Source organism: Haliotis asinina, chromosome 6, assembly GCF_037392515.1.
Source record: "Haliotis asinina isolate JCU_RB_2024 chromosome 6, JCU_Hal_asi_v2, whole genome shotgun sequence".
Taxonomy (NCBI): domain Eukaryota; kingdom Metazoa; phylum Mollusca; class Gastropoda; order Lepetellida; family Haliotidae; genus Haliotis; species Haliotis asinina.
The window spans coordinates 55,584,253-55,608,129 of record NC_090285.1 but is presented as its reverse complement, the minus strand read 5'-3'; the positions used below and the strand labels follow the sequence as shown (position 1 = coordinate 55,608,129).

Below are 23,877 nucleotides of genomic sequence, written 5' to 3'. Positions count from 1 at the left end.
AGTGAGCAGGCACTCGCATTCAAGAACAAGAGAGAGTGGGGACGATTTTCTTTTAAAAATATTCCAGCAATATCACGGCGCACAAGAACAAGACGCGTGTTATCTGTATATTGTGTTAAAGCTTGTCTGAAATGTTTGACACTCCAACATGCATAGGCCACGGAGTGATTTCCAAACTGAAACTTCCAGAAACTGTTACGTACAGAACTGAATTTTGAAATCACTAAGTAACGACACATGTGCAGATTAAATATCAACAAGTAATACTGACACAACATAGTTTCAGGTTCACATTCGCAACGGGCAACAGAATAACTCGTCAAACAAGTGCCAGAAGTAACAAGCAACAGACCCCACATGGAATACATGTGCTATGAACATTGTCCATTATTGTACTGCGACTTCAGCGAGCTTTTCTCCTTACTTAATCCACATTTTAGATAATCCAGATAAACATCTCATTCTGTTTTCTTAAAGAATACTTTATGTGTGTACCGTATGTTATATCCGTATTGAGAAGGTAAAAATAACCACATCCCAATTCCGTTCATTGGTTACTACGATTTAAGGATAACTTCATGTGTGAATCACATATACTCATATCAATACTAAGAGGGTACGAATAGACACATCCTAGTTCTGTTCATTGATCATTACGATTTTAAGAGAACCATATATAGGTTATATCAATATTAGAAAGGTAAAAATACCCACGTCTGAGTTCCGTTCTTTGTTTATTACGATTTGAAGAGAACTTTACGTGCTAACCATATACACGTTATATCAACATTAAGAAGATAAAAGTAGTGTTATGTCTGTCTGTTCATTTTTTCTGATTTATTTGTTATGAAGGAAAAAATCACAATGAACAAACACCATGCAAATATTGTGAATTAAAAGTCTTGGATGAGGACTATCATGTTCTATAAGTTGTGATCTTTATGGTACCCTTCATTTTCCAGAAACACTGAGAATCTATTTGCAGTTGACGATCAGTGAAGCTACACCGAGTGTCATTTCTTCCTCAGAACGTTATTTATGAACATTTACGAACACTTTCATGGTTCAAACACGTGCTCCATAAGAGCCATAAACCTTAGGAACCAGCGAAATATGAACACTCAGTGTGTGTGTATGTGTGTGTGTGTGAGAGAGAGAGAGAGAGAGAGAGACAGACAGACAGACAGACAGACACCTATATATGTCACATTTTCCATGTAACTATGACAAATTTTACACTGTTCAGTTAAAAATACATTTCTTGCAACATGGAATAATCACAACTTTAACATTGCCATTCACGAACATGTACGAACTTTAACATTGCCATTCACGAACATGTACGAGCATGTTCATGCACAAGGACGTGAACCCAAGATGAAGGTTTGAAGCGACGCCGCTATTTCCGGGTAGGGGTGAAGCTGTAAGGGATGGTATCACAACTCAAGGGAGAAGGGACGAACAAGATCTCGAACTCTGTTGTCCAGTTCATGTTTCATACAGTAGAAGCTGTCAAAACCGGCATAAAACAAGTTGTCAACGCAGGCATAAAATCTCACTCCCATCCGTGGCTTGTGCATTTATCGACAGTTCTACAATCCGGCATGCTGTCTAAACTGGATTATTTCTTCAGTTTCGATGAGTTTACACAGCTTCCACTGTATGTAACAAGAATTGGACGACAGAGTTCAAGATCATCATCTACAGGGATAATACCATCGTCGATATCTCCAGGGTGTGCGTTCCGTTAATGGTTGGGATATACTGTCAGCAGTATCCCCACCAACATGCTGTACGTATTTAGCATTGATCTTCATTATTCCCTGCTTGTCATAGGAAGCGACTGACGGGATTGGGTGGTCTTGGTTGACACGTCATGCGTAAATCGATACTCATGCTGTTCATCACTGGATTGTCTGGTCCAGACTCGAATATTCAGACTGTCGCCATACAGCTGGAATATTGCCGAGTGTGTTTGTATCAACAAACCAAACATCCAGCCAAGTCTGTCTATTATAAACACATTTGAACGCTGATCACAACGCTGCCGCCTGTATGACCACAAACATCCAGATTACATTAGGTAGAATAGATAAGTGGCCAAAGTGTTCACTCGTGGGGCTGGAGACCCTGGTTGATTCCTAAAACAGGTACAGCCCATTTCTGGTGTCCCTCGCGCAGATCTTACAGAATTCAGATCAAAGCAGCCAACTCAATGACTTCATCCTGAAGTGTCCTGACTTCCCACAACAAAAACATCATACTGGGTACCGCATTATAGCAAAACCTTTTACAATAGATGTAATTAACACCTTCTTGCTGAAGACTTGTAGAACTTAAACAAACAAAACGAAAGCATCACTTCCTATGTTTTATTGAGCATTTACTGGTAAGCTTTGAAAACAGTACATTGCAGTGACTTCATCTGGCTGAGGAAACACAGTTCCCAGCTCTTGTGACTGATGAACCTACACACCTGGTCAGTGCTAAAACAGTAGTCCAGTCATCGTCTTGAGCATTGCAACACTTGTCAGGAGGACTGACAAAGATACACGTTGGTCTGAATTGTACACCCATCGATACAGAAATGTTAAAACAAATCAAACATTAAATATACATACCTTGTAGACTTGTATTAGTAACACAATCAAACAGGGCACAGAGATATTACATGGTGCTGAGGAGTGCTGCGTGATGGCTGGCAGCAGCTAACATAGGGCGGCACCCAGTAAAAGAACTACAGAGTAATCCTTACAGTGTCACACAAAATGCATGATAAAAACAGATGGAACACTTAGCAATAACATATTTTCAAGTCAATGAAACATTTTGCATTCTAAAACGTCATTCACTGAAGTATTTCCTGGGTGAAAACAAGAGTTATTCCCCTTGAACAAAGACAATCCGTTATCTAACTAAAGACAACACATAAAATGATGATTCTAAATATGGCGTGAAGTTTACAAATGAAATTCAAAGTTAAAATGGATGATTTTTTGTATCTAAAATATATGTCAAAATGAAGGTTAGTGCACTGACATGTGTTAAAACAGTAAGAAACTTTGATTCTTCATTCTGTAAAAAGAGACAGATGACTAAACACCACAGAGTCTATTTGTCATGAAACAAATCCCACTACTAGTAAAACAAAAACATAACAGTCTAATCATTTTAATTGTAAAAATGGGATTTCAAAATCTATCTTAATTAAGTCAGCATAAAATCACACAGTTTGATGTCCACAATTGACTTCTGCCAAAACAAAAAGAAAAGAAAAGAGAGTTACAAAAACCAAATGACCATGCAATAAATCAGTTGAGTGTTTTCCCATGAAGAAACAGTAAACGTCCAAGTCAGAGTTTAAAAATTAATTTTACTGCTAAAATGGAGCTAGGACAACTTTCATACCACCACAGTCAATCAGCATGTCATATTAATGTATGCAATATGAAAAATATGTGATCCTGAACTTTTACAAACAGTGTAATTCCTCATATCTTTGTGTTTAATACTGCGATTCCGTCCAGTTATCAGTTACATTGCTGGCAGCACCAAGTGATGGAGCTGCAGCTGTTTCAGCCACCCCAGCAAGTCTATCAGCTCATCACCAGCATGTTGGTTCCAAGGTGTCCTACAATTCAGTAACTTCTACCTTTTGGGATACAAAGCATTTTGGCAAATTCTACAATAGACTCTACAGCTTAACAGCCACTTGAGAGAAAGCATTTTGGCAAGTGCTACAAGAGGTCTGACTAGAGTGAGTGAGTGAATGTCCAACACTGTACTTGGGCATATTCCTGCAAATCCCTGTACACTATCATGGCTGGACCATACAAAGAATGTAATGAGCGCTATGACAGCAATGTCACACAGCTTCTAGAGATACTCCACAGGAGTTGACTTTCACAAGAATGAGATCCCATGGGCCTACTATACCTCCCCTCCACACCTGGATCCCCACCAGCTTTTTATCAATCTTTGACAAGCCTGTATCCAACATCCAACTCTACATTTGTCTAATGTGTTTGTTTATAATCCTAATTCAATGTCAGAGAACAACTTGCCAGTTTATGCTTTTTCATTCAGCCTAAATCAATGATAAAAGCATAAAACAAACAGTATTTCATGTAGGCCCCAATCAGTCTTTAATCTAATGTTAATCTAGTTTTAATTCTATAAGCATTATTAAAACCAAAATACAAAAATATTGAGAAGAAACAGAATCTATTTTCATTGTAACAGTTGTAAATGTTTCTTGTATTCTGAAGTAATACTAATTGTGGAGAACTACAGCTACATCTAATAAATTACACATTCTAAAATACAAAAAATCCTTGCACTAAACAAATCAACAATATAATACTTGAGATATCTGCCTCCATACAAAATACATCAAAGTCTTACCATGATCAGAATCACCCATAATCACCAAATATGTGTCAGAAAATACACCATGTATACAACTCATTATGTGCACCAAGTACCATAAACACTCCACATATTTGAAACCTACTTATTCCAAAATCAATCCATTTTTTAAACATTTCTTGAGTAACATTAATCTGAAAATGATCTCCCCAATTTTCTAGCATTTTATTCAAAGAAATAATTTTCCTTGACATGCTGACTTCATGATTGTTCACTATTCTATCTGCTAGAATCTTCACCCTTGTTGGCATTAACAGCTGAGACAGTAAAGACAGCCAGATGATACTTGAGACTATAATAAAAATATGCCACTCTAAACAAGATAAACAATTCCAATGAGACATACCATCCTACAGCTTGTCCACTGCCGGTAAACAATAAAGAGTTGCCATGGAATATTAGCATTATTGGTTTAGGGCAGACCAATTTTATTTATCATAAAAAATCCTAAAGGCAGGAGGAAAAAAAAAGAAATAAATAATCAAAGTAAAAATATTCCTTCTAAATACTCAAAGTATATCACCTCTGTCAATTTATGAAGTGTATATGGACTGAAAACCAATCTAAAAAAGATTTCTTGTAAATATACATTTTGCGGCAATAAAAACATCAGGACTATTTTTTGAAAACAGGGAATGTTTTTCCTCTTATTCTTGAAAATACAGCAGGCACAACCATAAAACAAGAAGTAAAATTTGTCTGCCCTTAACTTAATATTATTTTCTACATTTCTATTTTCAAGAATGTAATGCATGTTTGTAAATACTGTTTCAGCTTCTGGCAGACAAGGCCATTGGTCAAGGGAGCTGAAAGGCGGATACTACTGTACAGTACCAGTCAGTTCAGCAAATACAGGTGTCTTGAGTCTGTGATCTCAGGTAACAACAGTCGTGCAACCTTAATGAAACATAGCAAACATTAAATTTACTTCCCCCAACTACAACACTTTTCAAAACTGCACAATTGGCGACTAAAATTTCTTTAAGAAATCACTAAGTATCCCAAACCAATCTGCAAGTACAAGTGGAAGAGTCAAGATTTCAACAGCATGTCCTTGAGGGGTGAAAGGAGAATGCCATTTTCTGTGTTCTTGGGAAGTTCCCCAATATGGTACTGAGGTATTGCATTACCATGGCAACACCAGAGACTCACCCAATACCTCCATGCATTCATCACAATTCATTCACACCAATATATATAGACAGATAGATATATGATAGATATATGTATTTATCTACATCGAACAACTGCATTTTGAATGCATTACCACTTCAAACTTTCAAATGTTCTCAGACAGTGATACCATTCCATTTCAGCATGTACCGTGACAAACTTGGTACCCATTTCACAAGGCGATCATAACGCTAGGACTGTTTGGGTCTGTACGATCACCTTTGCTCTACAATAGCTTTGTGAAATAGGGCCCTGAAGAAAAAATAGCTGTATTTACCTATAGACTTTTAATGACACAGTCAAGGTCCTACTTTTAAATATTTTTAAATATGAAATTTATATCCTGTCGAAAATAAAAAAGCATCAGTTCTGGAACAAAATATTTCTTTCAAATATATCCCATGCTCCAAAGGTCTCTCTCCATTGGCTGAATCGGCAATGCAAGTCCTGATATACTTATTATAACCAGTCTTCCACCTAGTGGTGACTCATGGCAATTGTTGTGTACAAAGGGGAGACAACTGTTGGTTATGCTATGTACAATATACAGGAATACTAAAGTAATTATGCTACTGTTTTCTCTAACCTAAACCACCTCAGCCCTCTCAGGTGCTGTCCTATGTATCAACAGTATAAGATGTTCCTTTTGACGAGGGAATACATTGCTGCACACAGTGACCAAACAGTGGAAACCATGCTGGGTCTGAACCCACCTGGACAAGTAAACACTTTAACCACTGAGCCACCAAGTGAGGGTATCAGCAAGGAGGTAGTTTCCCAATGACAAAGGTGTTCCAAGTTTGCTTAATAATATTTCATTATGGACACAGTCCAGTCAGATTATACACCTCTGTCAGCCAATGATCAACACAGTCACCACAGATTCAAACCCAGGAATATGCCAGATAAAGTCCACAGAACCAACGTCCTTAAATTAAGAAGTACATCAAAGTTTTCCTCACAACAACAGACAGTTTGTTTTGACCCAATCACACAATCCCAAAACAATGGTCACACAATGACAAGAGTTCTGTGGCTTTACATCAATATAATATGAGATTTGTTTTGGTTTGACTACTAACACCATTATCAAGAGAGTGACGTACAATACTGAGGACATGGTGATTTATACATAGTAAAGTTTCGACAGTATGTGACTGATGTTTTCACGATTAATGAAGTTGATTATAGGGTTTGGGGATGTTTACCCAAACGGGATAGGCTATGGGGTATTTATATATATCCATAGAACTTTCCTCGTTCATCATGCAAACTTCCAAATGTCACTCAAAGAAGTTCAAGGTCATACAAACCCACTGCTGACTGCTGTGAGGTGAGCTGGAATGAACAACCATTCACACTGCTGCGAGAGCAGGGCATCGGGTGGTTCAGGTTAGCCTGAGGATATCATGGTTTCCTTTGATGATGGCAAGGGAGACAACTACATGGTGCCTACTCTGTTTATTACAAAAATAGAACAAGTTTTATTCAGATCATTCTTGGCCAATGAGACAATATTAGTATCACAGCAAGGACTTCACATGATCATGATTTATCTTAGAAATATTTATGACAATAAAAAAAGAAGATGTTTAAACTACAGCCACAAGCTTTTGTAACTTTTTCTAGCAATCTTTGTTTAGCAATCACAGTTAATATGGATATCAACATCTCAGTATTCTGTAGTGCAGAGACGTATCTTATACATGGACTGCAGACAATGACATACATATGCACACTGGATCATCTTCCATGGACCTGATTTTCGCAGAAAAAATATGGAATATGCAGAAATTTTTAAAAAATAATTAATGCCTCCCATTTTAAAAAATGACTAAATATGAAGAAAATTTCTTAATAATAGGCCTTGAGTGCAAGAACATAAACAAGACCCTTCAAACCAATATACTTAACAACTTGGCTACATTTTAATAATTTTCAAAACAAAACAGTTCTGTTTAACCTTTTTCTAAAGATAAGATAATGAATAACATTTATGACATGAAATATGAAATCAGACATACCCTGTTTTAAAAGTGTGGACTCTTTGATAAAGTATTATTCAATACACTTTAAACCTTTATTTGGTATCTCTCAACATGGATATGAAATCTTAACAGTCAAAACTTGAATATGATCAGAGTTGGTTGACTGGGTTGCCTCCCCTTGATCAGGCTTGACAAAGATTTGAACTGATTGTTGAATAGTTATTAATTTTGATCTTGAACTTTTGGATTATTAGATTTGATTATACACATCATCTAAGAGAGAGTAAAATTATCAAGATTTTAATGACTGATTAACAACTGATGAACAACCTTCTATTTTAGCTTGCATTATTGATTTACATCCCTAATGTAAGGAATATGATGAAGTTGATGGTTATCTTGTGGCACAGTGGATTGAGAAGTATGAGATCAAGGGGAGGTAACTCATCTATCACAGTAGCAAATAACTCAACAAGAGGGAACAACTCTGCTAGGCTAGTTCTGATGACTCACAGACTTCATACCAGCAAAGACAACAAGACACCAAGCCTGACAGGTCCAAAATAAATATACCATTTGTTAAAAATTCATCATAAATCTTTTTCCATATATAAATAAAACCGTGCACGAGGAAACGCTGAGTATTCCAAGTGTTTGTTTAACAGGAGTTAGACGAATATGTACACAACACTGTAGAAGAGATACAAACAATATATACACAGAACAGTCATCTCATCCTTGGAAATACAGGGACAATGTGTACATACTTATTCCGATACACCAAATCTTGGGATCTAGCACCTCTATAGTTAATTCAAATGATTTCCAGTCAGTTTCTCCTAGTCAAGCAGCAAAGATGGGGCTGAATCAGCATCAGTGCATGTTGAGTAACATGGCATTGGGTGGAGCTACACACGCATGGTTAGGTAGTTAAAAAAATGGGTGTTGGCATTATTCCAAAAATACTTTCACTTGAAAGTCGTCAGATGAGTTGAGCAGCATCAGTATAGGGATCCCAACATGCCAAATTTGGTTTGAGGTAAGAATGGCGAAATCTCAGTCACATGATCCATCACACAATCTGTCACACAATCAAGCATGACTACACATTGGTTTCAAAATGTACAAAGATAAAATTCCTGGATTCCACAGGATGCAGACATGCCTGATCTGTTTCCATGACAACAGACACTTTCTCCATTCTGTGTCATGGAGTTCACTATTATAAAGAGGGGTGTTCAGCTTTTTTCCTGAAATGGGACAATCTTGCTTTTCAAGTCAACATTTTTAAATTCCCGTTCACTGAACCTCACGTCCAGTCCAAATACCCATACTATCATAATGGACTATTCCATCCATTGTCTCTGGCAAGTGTATTACTGCTCCAAGGTAGTACAAGATGCCATTCATCAGTCCTTTGCCTTCAAAGAAGTGACAGTCTATACTGCTAGCATTCCTCGAAGCTGAATGAACGCTGTCAAGTTTTATCTGAACTCTGCTTAGTTTCATCAAACGTCTTTCCTGTCTGGGCGAGGGTGGCAGTAGGGGGAGGTGACTCTGACTCCTCTTTGATTGGTTCCATCTCCTTGATTTCAGACTTCTCGTTAAGCATATCAGGCTGAAAAGAAAAGGCAGGAAATGTTATTCAAGCAAAGAACATAGTCATCCTGTGATGACACATCCTCCTTTCACAAAGCAGCTTTTGCTAAGGTTAACCTGGACCCCCATTCTTTAACACTGCACTAAGGTTACTTTACTTACGATCATCATAGTGCTTCGTGAAACGAGTTCATGGTATGGAGCAAGTTAGGAATGAAGTTCAGCTCGGTTCATTGAAAATGCCTACAGGGCACTTTAAACATTTAATGCTGGTCTGTATTTTCAATATTTTTATGTGTTTGGAGGTTCTTCAATAGAAATTACTAGCAGTCATCGTGAAAAACTAAATAACCATGAGGCACCAGTTCGTAACTGAAGCACCTTGTTCAAAGGATGCAAAGGGTCTATTCTATCTTAACCTTGATGAAAGGACAGGGTATAAGGAACTACATTTGACCTGTATGGGCTCTGGACTGACCTGCATTGAAGTCTGATTGATGTCCACCTCGTTGGCTATCCTCTCCGCCTCCTCCTCCCTCAGTTTTATCATCCAATAGTCATAGTTATCCTTCATGTTCTTCGTGAAGACGCAGTTGATCTTCCGTGTCTTTTTCCTCTTGGCTGGAACCACCAACCCTCCACCTGCAACACAGAGTCTGGTGTTAGTCAGGACACAACACAACTCTTGGCTAACACAACACCTTGTGTTGGACTTGAGACAACATGACTCTGCTCACACAACACTTTGTGTTAGCCATGACACCAAGGAGACCCCCTAAAACACATCATCCTGTGTAAGCCTTGACACAACACAACTCTCTGCTAACACAATACGCTGTGTTGGCCTTGACACAAGAAGACCCTCCAAAAACACTTTGTCTTAGACTTGACACAAATTATGCTCTAAGGCCAGTCACACAGTGTCAATCCCAACATAACATACTGTATCTGGATTTAACATTTATCATCTGCAGGATACCTAATCTAAATATATGTCTTAATATTGGATCATTTCATATTAAAAACTAGCATCTGATACCATGGACAAAGTAGCTTGCTGGTTCTGTATTGGGTACTGAGGCCATGACAAACTGTATATCACAGAATATGAGCTTAAGCCAACATTTTCCTGTAAAGATCAGAACAAACTACCTGGTAAAACATTAAATTGAAATTTTGAACCTGAAAAAGCACTTTTTAAAAAATCCATGGATTCCATCCAAGTTAAACACAAGAAACTGTTAAAACTTGAAAGATCCGATATTTGGTTATTTCTAAATTCAAACCTTCCAATTATCATGCCATCTTGTAAATAATCTGGAAGGGACAATCCAGTGATGGATATGATCATAAGCAGTTCATTCAGTCGGTTAAAATGACACTTAATGAAAAGCATCTCTAATCCTGATAACCTGGATGCTTCTCATGACTAGCCTAGGTTTCTGGGACCACCATATGCAGATTCCCTTTAGTCCTGAAAGTCTATTGAATGATCATTGAAACTCTCGTGAAAATGAAATGTGCACACCCCTTTCTCAATAGTGTGCACCTTCCTTTCTCACAAAGCTGTATCCACCCTGGACCAGTTCTAACTCATAATTCCAATCATAGACTAAGAACTGAGTTTAGAGTTGCGTAGACATCTCAGTCATCTTACCTGACTCCTGGTCTGTTTCTGTTTCATCCTCTGTATCTTTACAGGTGCTCTCTCCTTTGTCAGTGTCTGACAGACTCTCTCCATCACTATCATCCTCCACCCAGGTGCCTGGCAGCAGTCCCCCCATCACCATGGCATTGCACAGTGGCGCCACCAAGTGGTTGATGAAGGTCTCCTGTAGCTTGGCCAGTTGGGGGTTTGTCCTGTCCATGTACGGGGAGATCGGCATCCCAAGTTTGGCTTCTTCATCTCCCTATTACCACAACAACGACGATAATTGCCATATGACTGTCAACTATTGTTTTAATTTTTGCTCACTGTACTAAAATATGTGGTGTTTTTGGTTTCACATTTGTTTAATTTCAGGAAAAATATGGCACAATTCTTCAAAAACATGGAATATATCACTCTCAGACACAAATAAGTGGAAAGGAGATAAATCTAAATACCTTACTAGAATCTACAAATTCATGTCAATTAATCATCACTTCTGAAACTATTCTCAATCTGCTCTTTCAAGTTACAGTGACATTGTGAGTGAAGTCAAGTCGTGGTTATCTCTGATTACACGATGCCATTTAGAAAGTGGTCAAATGCAACATATGTCATATTTGGAATTTCCCTTTCTTAATAAAGTACAGATTCTAGTACTTGTTTGGTTGAGTCCCATGTGGGATTCGAACTCGCACCCTCAGAGTCAGGCACCGAGCGGGCTAGGCAGCTTACTTTGTGTGCTGGTGATAAGGTGCCTGACTCTGAGGGTGCGAGTTCTAGCCAAAAAAGTATTAGAATCTGTACGTTACTAAGAAAGGGAAATCCCAAATACGACATATGTTGCATGGTTATCTCCCTTGAACCATGTGGATCTCTAGTGAGCAGTCCATCATTCTTAATGTTTCTCCATCCAATGCTTAATTCATCAACATTCATGCATGCCTTTTCTCTTTCTGAAAACACACTTTTAGTCAAACCAAACTAAATCTAGTAAACTGAAGTTTAGATAAATGACAGAGTGTGTGAGTTTAGTTTTATGTCACCTTTAGCAATATTCCCGCAATATCATGGTGGGGACACCAGAAATGGATTTCACATAATGTACCCATATTGGGAACTGAACCCAGGTCTTCAGCAAGATAAGCAAACCCTTTAATCCTTTAATCAAACCCTTAATCACTAGGCTACCCTACCAGCCCAACAGGTGAAGTCTCTTCAGTAATTAAAATGATCAGATTGTCAAACTGTAACCATGTCAACACACAACATGACACATACTTGGGGTTTACATGACTATCATACATTACAACAGAAGACTAATATTTTTTTTTACTGCAAGCATAGGGATTGTGTTTGCTCTGTTCGCTGCAGAAAAGTAGACATTTGTACATACAAGGTAGGGTAAAATAGGGTTTAATGTCGCACGAAAGAATATTTTGCTCATATGAAGACATGCATGCATGTATACGTCTGGCTGCTTGTACTAGTCCATGCAGACACATTATACTGACTCTGAGCTGACCAGTTCTTGTTGTAGCCACTGATGCCAAGTAGGGATCAGCACATACCATATTTTAATATCTCTTGGTATGATGCACCCATGCATCTAACCCAAGACCTTTCACACCAGGTAGGTGCTCTAACAAATACTCCGCAAAGGCAATAATAAGTTTGGTGATATTAAGTACCATCTTTGAACATCTTTTGGTGTGCCTGGGAACTGAACTATTGAACCCAGACCATCTTCTTTCCAGGCTCTAACCACTACCCTAATGAGGCAGTCCCTTGGCTACAAATTAGCTTGGGACTTCGGATGTTGGCCCACCTGCTCATAGAACTCTTCAGCTATGCTCATAGTCCATCTCATGTGGAGGTCTCTCTTCTTGGCCGGACCATTGATATCTGCCAGTTTGATGACCATCTGCATCACCAGCAGCCGGTCAGTCTCCTGAGTCCAATCAATGCCACTTGCATCCTCGTCATTAACCTGCAACAAAGGGCAGCACACCACTGTAACTGCATGTCATATCAGAGACCATACAATGCACAGAACCATCAGCGCTACAGCTCGTAGTGCACAGCTTATATGTGACAAAAGAAATGCTACTCTGTTTATTTGTCAGATTTTAAAAACAGAAGACACAAACATGAATGCTTACTTTTATGAGATTTCATTTTTTCAAAACTTATGTTTATTTAGCTGTTCAGCATATATCCTCAACAATGCATTCTATTATATTGTCTCTGGTGGTCAAATGAAGTCTGATTTTAGGCCATTTTCCTTTAAACTATTGTTTATCATGTAATAGAAAGGAGCATAGACATTTCAAAATGTATATAGGCTGGCCAAGGGATTGATGGGAAAAGCACTGTTATCGCCTTTAACATTCTGTAAAATACTCTACAATGTCTGTACGAGAAACATTCTCAAAGTCTTCAGTTTATAATTATTTTCATAAACCATGAAATGGCATCTGCCATGAATAGGTACATGGTACAGTTTGACAGTCATGTGACTGTTGACCTTTTACTGCATCACTTGGCTCGTATTCTCCCCAGGGAGCTGAGCATGGCAAATTGAGCACACAATGATTCTGTGGCTGGAGTAAAGCATGCATTTAGTTGTGAATTTATTGTAATACAGATTGATACTATGGAATGTAGCAAACAGTCAGTGACACCATCGGACATCTTCCCTTCGGCTACTTCCATGAACACATTACCTTGGTGTTGAATTCTGCGAGAATCTCGAAGTGGCGTTTGAGATCTGTTGCCAGGATGGCCTCTATCACCAGGAAGCGGAAGCGTTTGAACTCGGCGGCATCCAGTCCGGACAGGAAGTGGTTCTGTGGTTTTGTCAGAAATAACCTCCATGCCGATGCTGCATGATGGTTCTCTAACACAGAGCGGTCATTGTACAGTACAGCCTGGGGAAACAAACACTGAGCGAATGAGTGCATGAACATAAGTGAGTGAATGAATACAGTAGTTTCAGGACAGCGAGATGCGAGTGAATGAGAGAGTGAGTGAGTGACAGTGAGTGATTGAGTTTGAGCGATAAGTAGGTCTGCGAGTGTAAGTGATTGAGTATGGTTTTACGCCACTTCTGGAAATGTTCCAGCGATATGGGATGATAGGGGACATCTGAAATGGGCTTGACACTTGGGGAACCAAAACTTGGTCTTCAACGTGACAAGCTAACACTTTAACCACTGGGCTAATGAGTAAATGGGTTTGGGTGGGTGGGTGGGTGAGTGGGTGAGTGGGTGAGTGAGTGAGTGAGTGAGTGAGTGAGTGAGTGAGTGAGTGAGTGAGTGAGTGAGTGAGTGAGTGAGTGAGTGAGTGAGTGAGTTTTCAGAGTTTGTGAGTCAGTTTGCTTTAACACTGTTTTAACCAATGCGACAGTCAAGTCTCAGCTAAATGAATGTTCAGGGTGCCAAGGTCATACAGGCTTCAGTCAGAGATATGATGATGATAGACTTGGAAACATAACAGTGGTGAACCAGGATTCAATCCTTCAGTCACAGGATGCCTCTCCACAGTGACTTGCACCTTTGATGATAAGGAGTCCCCCTCTGGATTGAAGGCCATTGAAACAGCCAGCCTACTGTTTCTCTAAACAGTTATGTCAACCAATATCTATTAGCCCTACCTGTGGTGCATTTGTGGCTACAAGGAAAGCGTTAGTGCGTCCGGGGTGATCGTAGTCATGCATGGCAGCGGCGGTGTACATGGCCATCAGCTCCAGAGCCGGGAAGTTTCCACCCATTATGCCGTAAGTGTCTTCAGCGGCAAAACTCTGCCGATGAATAATACCAGTGCGATCACAGTTGTCGGATTCTGAAACAGAACGGGCGTGTCTTTCACTGTGTCCTTGACTACGTGATTCATCTACAGTGTCAGAAATTATAGAGACTTGTCTGTTATTGTGTCCTTGACCACGTGATTCATCTACAGTGTCAGAAATTTTAGAGATTTGTTTTTTATTGTGTTCTTGACGTGATTTATCACGTCAGAAATTCATGTCAGAAATTCCATGAATCTATGAGGATTAGTCCAGAATATTTGAATATATGAACAGTTGTCAAATTATTTAGATCTGATAATGAAAATTTGTAGAAATCAAATTAAATTTGAAAAGATCTTTTTAGTCTCTCTTTTCTCATCATAAATGAAAACAAAGTAGTTTAAACAATATGAAAGGAAAAACCTGGCAGTAAAAAATATTTCATTACTTCTTTTCAATTTCATATAACAGAAAATTTCATTCTTAACATGACTTATCTAATCTGCAACATAAAATAAAACATCCAAAAGGACTCCATGAGTTTTACATCTAATTTCAGACACTGTATATATAATCATTACTGGAACAACACTACATTTGTAGCATTTGTTAGCATATTTTCTACAGACTATTGAACGCAGGAAAGAAATTAGTTTGAGGTGCATTTTACAGTTAGCAAGTGAGTGAATGTTCAAGTGTGGTGAAGGCTGGATCCGAACCAAACCTAAATGAGTGACTTTAATTTTACACCAATTTTAGCACTATTCCAGCATAATCATGGCAGGGAAGACCAGAAATGGGCTTCACACATTGTGCCCATGATCGGAATTGAACCTGGGCCTTCAGCGTGACGAGTGAACACTTTCACCACAAGGCTACATCACGGCTCTCCTGAATCAGTGACTACCCAAACTGTTGCATCTTGAGCGGAGCAGAAACATTCACTCACTCAAATATCTACCATGAACATGAGACATTGAAGGTTAGTCTAATCTATATCACAACATGCATATCTGTCCACACAACACGAATTCAAAGCAGACTGATTTCTTTCAATGACAAACTAGATACTATTCTACGAACACTACCCTTGGCACATGCCACATGTTATCCTTGTAGGACTACAGAGTGAGTGAGTTTAGTTTTATGCCACACTCAGCAATATTCCAGCTATATGGTGGCAGTCTGTAAATGCTCGAGTCTGGACCAGACAATCCAGTGACCAACAACATGGGAACCTATCCTATGTGTCAACCAAGTCAGCAAGGCTGAACACACAATCACACAATCATGACAAACATAGTCGCCTTTCATGGCAAGCATGGGTTGCTGAAGGCCTATTCCATCCCGGGACGTTCATGGGTCATAGGCCTACAGAGGGAAAGAGGGAGAAATGTTAAGAAGGAAAAGAAAATGGCCGCTACAAGTGGCACTACTGACTAAGCAGACGGCCATGCTTACACAAATACCTGACTCACTTGATGACCCGTGGCGAGAAAGAATATCTCCTGTTGTCACCTGCGTGAAGCCCGGAATGGGCTGAGTCGTCAGGTAGTACACCCCGTGCAACACGTCCGTCGCGTGAACACGATTGTGATCTGAAATGTAACAAGTCATCATAACCATGTACATACACCAATAGGACATTGTTGATTATGATGGTCACTGTGTAGTTGAAGGTCGTGATGTCATAATCATCATGATCAAATCAATAATCACAATCTTTATCAAACTTTCATCAATATAATCATCAAACTCATCTTCACTATCACAAATATCAAGAAGACAATCAAAACAAACACCTTCACATTCAATCAGACAGTCATCACAGTCATCTTAAAGACTATTGTTGTTGCAATCATCAGTGACACAGTTGCCCACATGTACCCACATGTATCTTCATGTACCTTCATGTAACCACATGTACTTTCACTTCAAAGACACATATAACAATCCTAATGAGAAGTTACATCAAATAAACCGATTGCAACAGTCTTCTACTACTACTTCATACTACTTCTATTTGAAGCAAGACCAAACCATCTTAAAAGATGTTTATTTCTCTCTCTCTCTCTCACACAGACACAGACACACATACGCACGCACGCACGCACGCACGCACGTACACACACACACAGACCAGTTATGCAACCACTATCCTATTATTAGCCCTATCCAGTCATGCCCTCTCATCCCCACCAACCCCATTGTTCACGCATCAAGCACATGCACCTATCCATACACACGCATCCGTGAATGTCACTCATCAACAACCCTAAAACCAGCCATTCACTCACAAACCAACCCACACATACACACAGATATCTGCAAGCATGAGACCACCCTCCCACCCACGAACCAACCCACCCGAACATTTATACACGGACCGACCCTCACACATGCACATGGACTTGTCCACCCACGTGCATGACACCCGAATAGACCTAATCACAAGCACGAACACACGCACTGACCCACCAACTCATCCACACATGAACCGATCCACCCACTGATCCACACATGAACTGACCCACCCAAGCAATGCTTACACTAATCAACCCACCCACACATGCACGTACAGATGAACTGACCCACTCTTGCACACCGCCTGCAGTGAACAAGAACTGCCATGTCCCCTACTAAAGTGGAGCACCTGCAGCATATCCTCTAGCTATTCCTGACACCCACCACAGACAGACATCTGACAGTAATTCAGGGACACAGCACATCTTGCCTATTACCTTACATAGAGCCATGCTAACTACACAAGAAATGTGTCAACACTACTTCACCTACATTCAATATGTATAAATATATCTCTACTGTCGCCACGATTATATCGATGGTGGGGGCAGAGGGTTTCTTTAACACGACTGCTGAAAACTTCTTACCCTTTACGATTACGTTTCTGCATGACCAATGACTACTGTCACGAAATTCACATTTTTCTTTCATGATGCTCATATAACTTGTCATTGTAGACAACAACCTATTCATCATGTCTACCCACAGATTAGTGAATGACTTTTATTGTCAAGTCAGCATCTTCACTGTATCTTAGAAAGAACTAAAACCATCAACTTTTAACATGGATGTTCAAGGTCTTACCAGTTTTGAGCCTACATATTGCATCAAAGTTAATGTCTGCCTTAAAACTTACATCAATAAATTTTGCATTTATAAAAGTATCAAAAAAACCAAGCATACACACTGTTTATATTCCATATTTACACAAAAGAGAACGCACCATTTATCATACTTAGAATTCCATATGGAAACAAAGCCCAAAACTGTTTCCATCTTTTCTCAATCCTTAGAATAACTTGCAGTATGTGTATTCTGGCAAAGCTACAAAAGTGTAGTGCCCTTTTTAAAAATGTAAATCCAAGGAATGACAGAAAAAATTAATCAAGTTAATATGATATAAGATGCTATGTATTTGTGTGGGGTTTATTATGTGGGTATACTTACATGGTTTTATTCTATATCCCAGCTCCAGATCGTGGAAATAATTTATAAACTCAGGTAGAGGTATCCGGAATGTTTCAAATAGACCCACTTCCATAAATAATTTATATGCAACCTGCAACAAATAAATTAGTTCTTGAAACATTGAACATTTTCACATTTACTGTTTCGTGATTCATATTTCAACATATCATTATTGGACTGAGCGAGTTGGTTTTCCACCTGTTTTAGGAATACTCCAACAAGGGGCGGGGACACAAGAAATGGACTTCACACAGTGTACCCATGTGGGGTAGTGGAAGTCTAACAATATGATGTGGTAATGATACTCATAACATGCATCCCAACACCATTCTTACCAAACAATTTGTATCCCGACACGTTTCGTTATTTCATAGTAAGTCCTTTTCCTCAGTTCAACTAACAACAGTACATCAAAATTTCCTTCCCAATACTTCCAAACTCTTGAACAGTAACAATCTTAAATATTTATTAATTTGTTTTAAATTTAGAGACTGAAGATTTCATATCATAAGACAGACACGAGTAGCCTCATGGTAACTGTGAATGTAAAGCTATCAACACACCAGGAAATTCCAGAGAAGCTGTGTAAACTGGCTGTGTGACAATTTCATCTGGCATTTAAATGTGTTATTATGTGCATTCTTACAACAACATAACTGTTTGTTGCTAAATACTGCACTCAGCAATATTCCAGTTCTATGATAGTAGTCTGCAAATAATCAAGTCTGGACCAGACAATCCCGTGATCAACATCATGAGCATCGATCTACGTGATTGGGAACCGATGACGTGACAACAACATCAGTGAGTCTGACCACCAGAAACAAAGATACAATGTAGCTAGTCTTGTGACATATTGTATGTACCTTGATAAATGGGACATGAGTGGATGTATTATATTTGAATCTGTTATTTGCATACAATACAGTACCTCTTCATCACACTGCTAAACAACATCACGAGCATCAAGAACTGCTAAGTCAGTGCAGGAAATAAGCCCAAATCCCAGTCTGGTAAAATGTTACCAGCCCAAAATGATTTAACCAGACCAGACAATCCAAAAACACATAGCTCAATTTTTGGCAACAATGAATAATTAGATTTTAAGATATGTTGAATTTACTAAGATTTATAGAACATGCTATGGGTTGGGCACAATAAATATACTGGACAAAATAATTTAGGGATATTGATATTTTCATATTTAATGTTTCATCAGATTCTCAATGAATAAATATATCATTATTATTCACAATTTCAAAATTTACATATCTCCCTAACTATCTTCATCCAGCATAGATTTGTCACAATAAAGGACGTGTTGATTACAATAAAGCAAAAACACATGTAAACGAAAAGCTCAATTTACTGTGAACATTGTCTTCCTTTCCACGTCAGTGAGTGATTTCCCAATTTATAGCACACTCAGAAAAACCAACAGCATTTTCATTCCAGAAATTGGACAAAAATACCAATTAAACACAATGATCTCAAACATATTGACTCAATATTAATAACCCACAGTGTAATAAGCCCCGCAAGATATCAATAGCCACTCATACCACTGGCGTAGTCATCATTTATCAACTTAAGCCCATCCACGACAACATTTTAGCCTCTGAGATGCAAGCAGTTCTGATAACCCCATGGGACAACAGGCTCTTCATGAGACTACAAGGCACAAAAGACTTCAAAATTAATTCCCCTTTCATCATGCTCTGCTACCAATTCCCTCTCTGTCAACATGTTCTACGCAACATGGGACGTATTTCCCGAGGGGAGCGGACAAGGTATGGGGGAGGAAATACGTGTCAGGGGAGATAATCACTGTAAAGATGTATGGCATGAGGAGTACAAGTTCCTGGGATCAAGATGCAATGTTTCTTTCCCAGTTCAGACCTGTCCTAATGTCCCCCCCACACAGATCTTCAAATAACGACACTAACTGGCCATTATCCGTCTCCAATCCACCCACCATATTTCAACACTGTGTAGGTCAGCCCACCGACAAAGTCTGTCTGATGTCGTACATTTTAATCTTTAAAGTCCCACGTTAGTGACTAATTATTTAAATATTGACAACAGCCACACCACTACAGTTGGCCGAGTGATTAGTTTACTGGAAAGTAATGAGAACCCATCTGTCATCTGAATCCCAACAGGTCACACTGCCGATGTTAAGGATCACATCTGAGCTGTCTGTGATGTTATGGACCATGTCTCAGTTGCCTGTGATTGTTAGGGCCTTATCTTAGTAGCCAATTGTGAGCTACTGGAATGATGTTACAGACTGTGATCATAGGAGCCATATCTTAGTAGCCTATTAAGAGCCACAGTAGACTATGATGCCACAGATCATAGCAGTGATCACATAGCATAATGTGATGTTATGAACCATATCTTAGCAGACTGTGATGTTAAGGAGATGTTACAGCTGACTGTGATTGTATGAACCAGATCTTAGAAGTTTATGATGTTATGGACCATAACATAGCAGACCATGTTGTTATGGACCATATCCTTGCAGACTGTGATGTTATGGACCATATCCTTGCAGACTGTGATGTTATGGACCATATCCTTGTAGACTGTGATGTTATGGACCATATCCTTGCAGACTGTGATGTTATGGACCATATCCTTGCAGACTGTGATGTTATGGACCATATCCTTGCAGACCATGTTGTTATGGACCATATCCTTGCAGACTGTGATGTTATGGACCACATCCTTGTAGACTGTGATGTTATGGACCATATCCTTGCAGACTGTGATGTTATGGACCATATTGTTATGGACCATATCCTTGCAGACCATGTTGTTATGGACCATATCCTTGTAGACTGTGATGTTATGGACCATATCCTTGTAGACTGTGATGTTATGGACCATATCCTTGCAGACTGTGATGTTATGGACCATGTTGTTATGGACCATATCCTTGCAGACTGTGATGTTATGGACCATATCCTTGTAGACTGTGATGTTATGGACCATATCCTTGCAGACTGTGGTGTTATGGACCATATCCTTGCAGACTGTGATGTTATGGACCATATCCTTGTAGACTGTGATGTTATGGACCATATCCTTGTAGACTGTGATGTTATGGACCATATTGTTATGGACCATATCCTTGCAGACTGTGGTGTTATGGACCATATCCTTGTAGACTGTGATGTTATGGACCATATCCTTGTAGACTGTGATGTTATGGACCATATCCTTGCAGACCATGTTGTTATGGACCATATCCTTGTAGACTGTGATGTTATGGACCATATCCTTGCAGACTGTGGTGTTATGGACCATATCCTTGTAGACTGTGATGTTATGGACCATATCCTTGCAGACTGTGATGTTATGGACCATATCCTTGTAGACTGTGATGTTATGGACCATATCCTTGCAGACTGTGATGTTATGGACCATATCCTTGCAGACTGTGGTGTTATGGACCATATCCTTGCAGACTGTGGTGTTATGGACCATATCCTTGTAGACTGTGGTGTTATGGACCATATCCTTGCAGACTGTGATGTTATGGACCATATCCTTGCAGACTGTGATGTTATGGACCATATCCTTGCAGACTGTGATGTTATGGACCATATCCTTGCAGACTGTGATGTTATGGACCATATCCTTGCAGACTGTGATGTTATGGACCATATCCTTGCAGACTGTGATGTTATGGACCATATCCTTGTAGACTGTGATGTTATGGACCATATCCTTGTAGACTGTGATGTTATGGACCATATCCTTGCAGACTGTGATGTTATGGACCATATCTTAGCAGACTGTGCCGTTATGGACCATATATTAGCAGACTGTGATGCTATGAGCCATATCTTTCTTAACCACCCTTGAATACAGACAGCAGCAGCACCGTCTGCATTCTCAACCAACAAATCAAGACAGAGCCTCCATTCAGCAAACAGAAAACCAGCTCAGACTGGACCGCAAAACAACAATGTGCCAATCTAACCTTCATTACCTTAAACTTGCTACTACAGCACACAAACTAGTCCTATGCATTCATGGAGCACATAGCATATACAGACCCAGGGATGTATTGACTACAGATAAAACTGTTCACCATCAAAGGTGAAGCAGGTGACCCAGCTGCTGACTTTCACCAGCCATTGTCAACAAAACTCTGAAGTAAACACCATTGTAAACTCCCATTAATAGTGATTGGGCCCCATGAGATGTGAATACCAACTAATTATTCAGTCTGTATGTCATGTGATCAACCTGTCTCATAGACACAGAATAACACTTATAGAGGAGGAAAAGAACATACATCACAGAAAATAAAAGTTTTTAAATTAAAATTATAAATACAATAAAAAGGAGCCCAGAGACTTTCTTCATTTTCAGACTTGCCACATTTTCAAAACTTGAGTGGGTTTTTTTTGGATATATTTGCTTCAGGTTCTGTATGACAGACTGAACACTAACATACACAAATACATGTACTAGAAGCAAATGACTGAATTCATCCTACAAAGACAGACCATCAGAATCACAGACACAGGGCAAGTAACATGTCATTACTAACTTTCCGTTTGTCCTGATTTTTATGACATCACATTGATGATGTAGGCACACTGAATGATGTATAAATCAACATGGTATTTGATGTTAATATTAAGTGGACTTAAAATTTATTGAGAAGTGATAAATAGCAAAGAAAGATAACTCCACTTTATGATCATTGTGAAATTTAATAGCTACATTTTGAGTCGATATGAAATGAAATCCAAGTTTTATTTACAGTTTGAAACTGTAAGCAGAAATTATGTAGTAGATGAAGGGACAAGTAACATACCACTATCTAATTGCCAGAAATGAAAACTGACTTGACCCAGGCATTGGGGGATGGGATTTTGTAATCCCTGTACATACCTTGGTTATAATGGATGTGATTTAAAGTTAAATGAAAAACATACTGAACACGCAGAATATAAAGAAAATATTAATTCTACCTCATGATGTTTTTACTTGAAAACAATTTTTATTTTTTCATTTATCTTTTTTATTTATTTGGATTTTGCACTTTGCATGTGATACTTCTGAGTCTTGCGTACCATCGAAACGGTCCAAACTTCCTGTGCAACAGAAGGGGTGAATGAGTAAAGTTTGATATCATAGCCAAGGACAACAGAACGGGGTTTCACTGTCATGATTTATTGTATTTGGTGATCACATATACCTCTTGGTCCACACTCACCCTTGGTAACATCATCAGACCCCAAAACTGATGTATAATATATTCAATAAGACAGTTTTTGTACGAACTCTACCAAGACATTCTCTCAGAGGTGCCAACACATGTTAATATCCTCAGTTACTGTAGTTACATGTAACAGAGTGAGACATCACATTTTGTACCTAGAACTGAACCAGTTCCTACTGAGCAAGTGACTGCTTGTACCACTCACCTATCCCACCACTCCACAAGCAATTGTAAATACATCAGTCTGGCTAATACTCAGATTCCACAAGTTCAGCTAGCTCCTGAACCCACATCAAGTCTTTGACCTGTCGCAGGGAGGAATACAGTTCAGGTGAGAACACGTTTCTGGGCCTTGATTGTCAAAGCCCTCTTAGCGTTAAGACAGTGGTAAGTTAATGTTAATGCATGGCACTTAAGGCTGTCATAGTGCTAAGAGAGCTTCGAAAATCTGTGCCAAGGCTAATACTGAAACTCTGAGATTTTAGAACTTTTATCATTTTATCAAACCAGCAAA

At 39.0% G+C, this 23,877-nt stretch overlaps 1 protein-coding gene across 3 annotated transcripts in view; it reads right to left on the bottom strand.

Moving 5' to 3' along the window:
- Nucleotides 1-2,358: 2,358 nt before the first annotated feature.
- Nucleotides 2,359-23,877, bottom strand: part of LOC137286214 (cGMP-inhibited 3',5'-cyclic phosphodiesterase 3A-like) — a 176,316-nt gene continuing 154,797 nt past the window's right edge. For 2 of the 3 annotated variants that reach the window (XM_067817933.1, XM_067817936.1), the window contains 8 exons: nt 18,098-18,209; nt 16,096-16,224; nt 14,492-14,679; nt 13,563-13,766; nt 12,665-12,826; nt 10,846-11,098; nt 9,667-9,830; nt 2,359-9,207 (listed from right to left, as the gene is read on the bottom strand). In XM_067817933.1, the coding sequence (XP_067674034.1) occupies nt 9,067-9,207; nt 9,667-9,830; nt 10,846-11,098; nt 12,665-12,826; nt 13,563-13,766; nt 14,492-14,679; nt 16,096-16,224; nt 18,098-18,209 (1,353 nt within the window). In that variant the 3' untranslated portion in view covers nt 2,359-9,066. The remainder of the gene's footprint in view (nt 9,208-9,666; nt 9,831-10,845; nt 11,099-12,664; nt 12,827-13,562; nt 13,767-14,491; nt 14,680-16,095; nt 16,225-18,097; nt 18,210-23,877) is intronic. The other variant, XM_067817935.1, reaches the window with a different exon arrangement.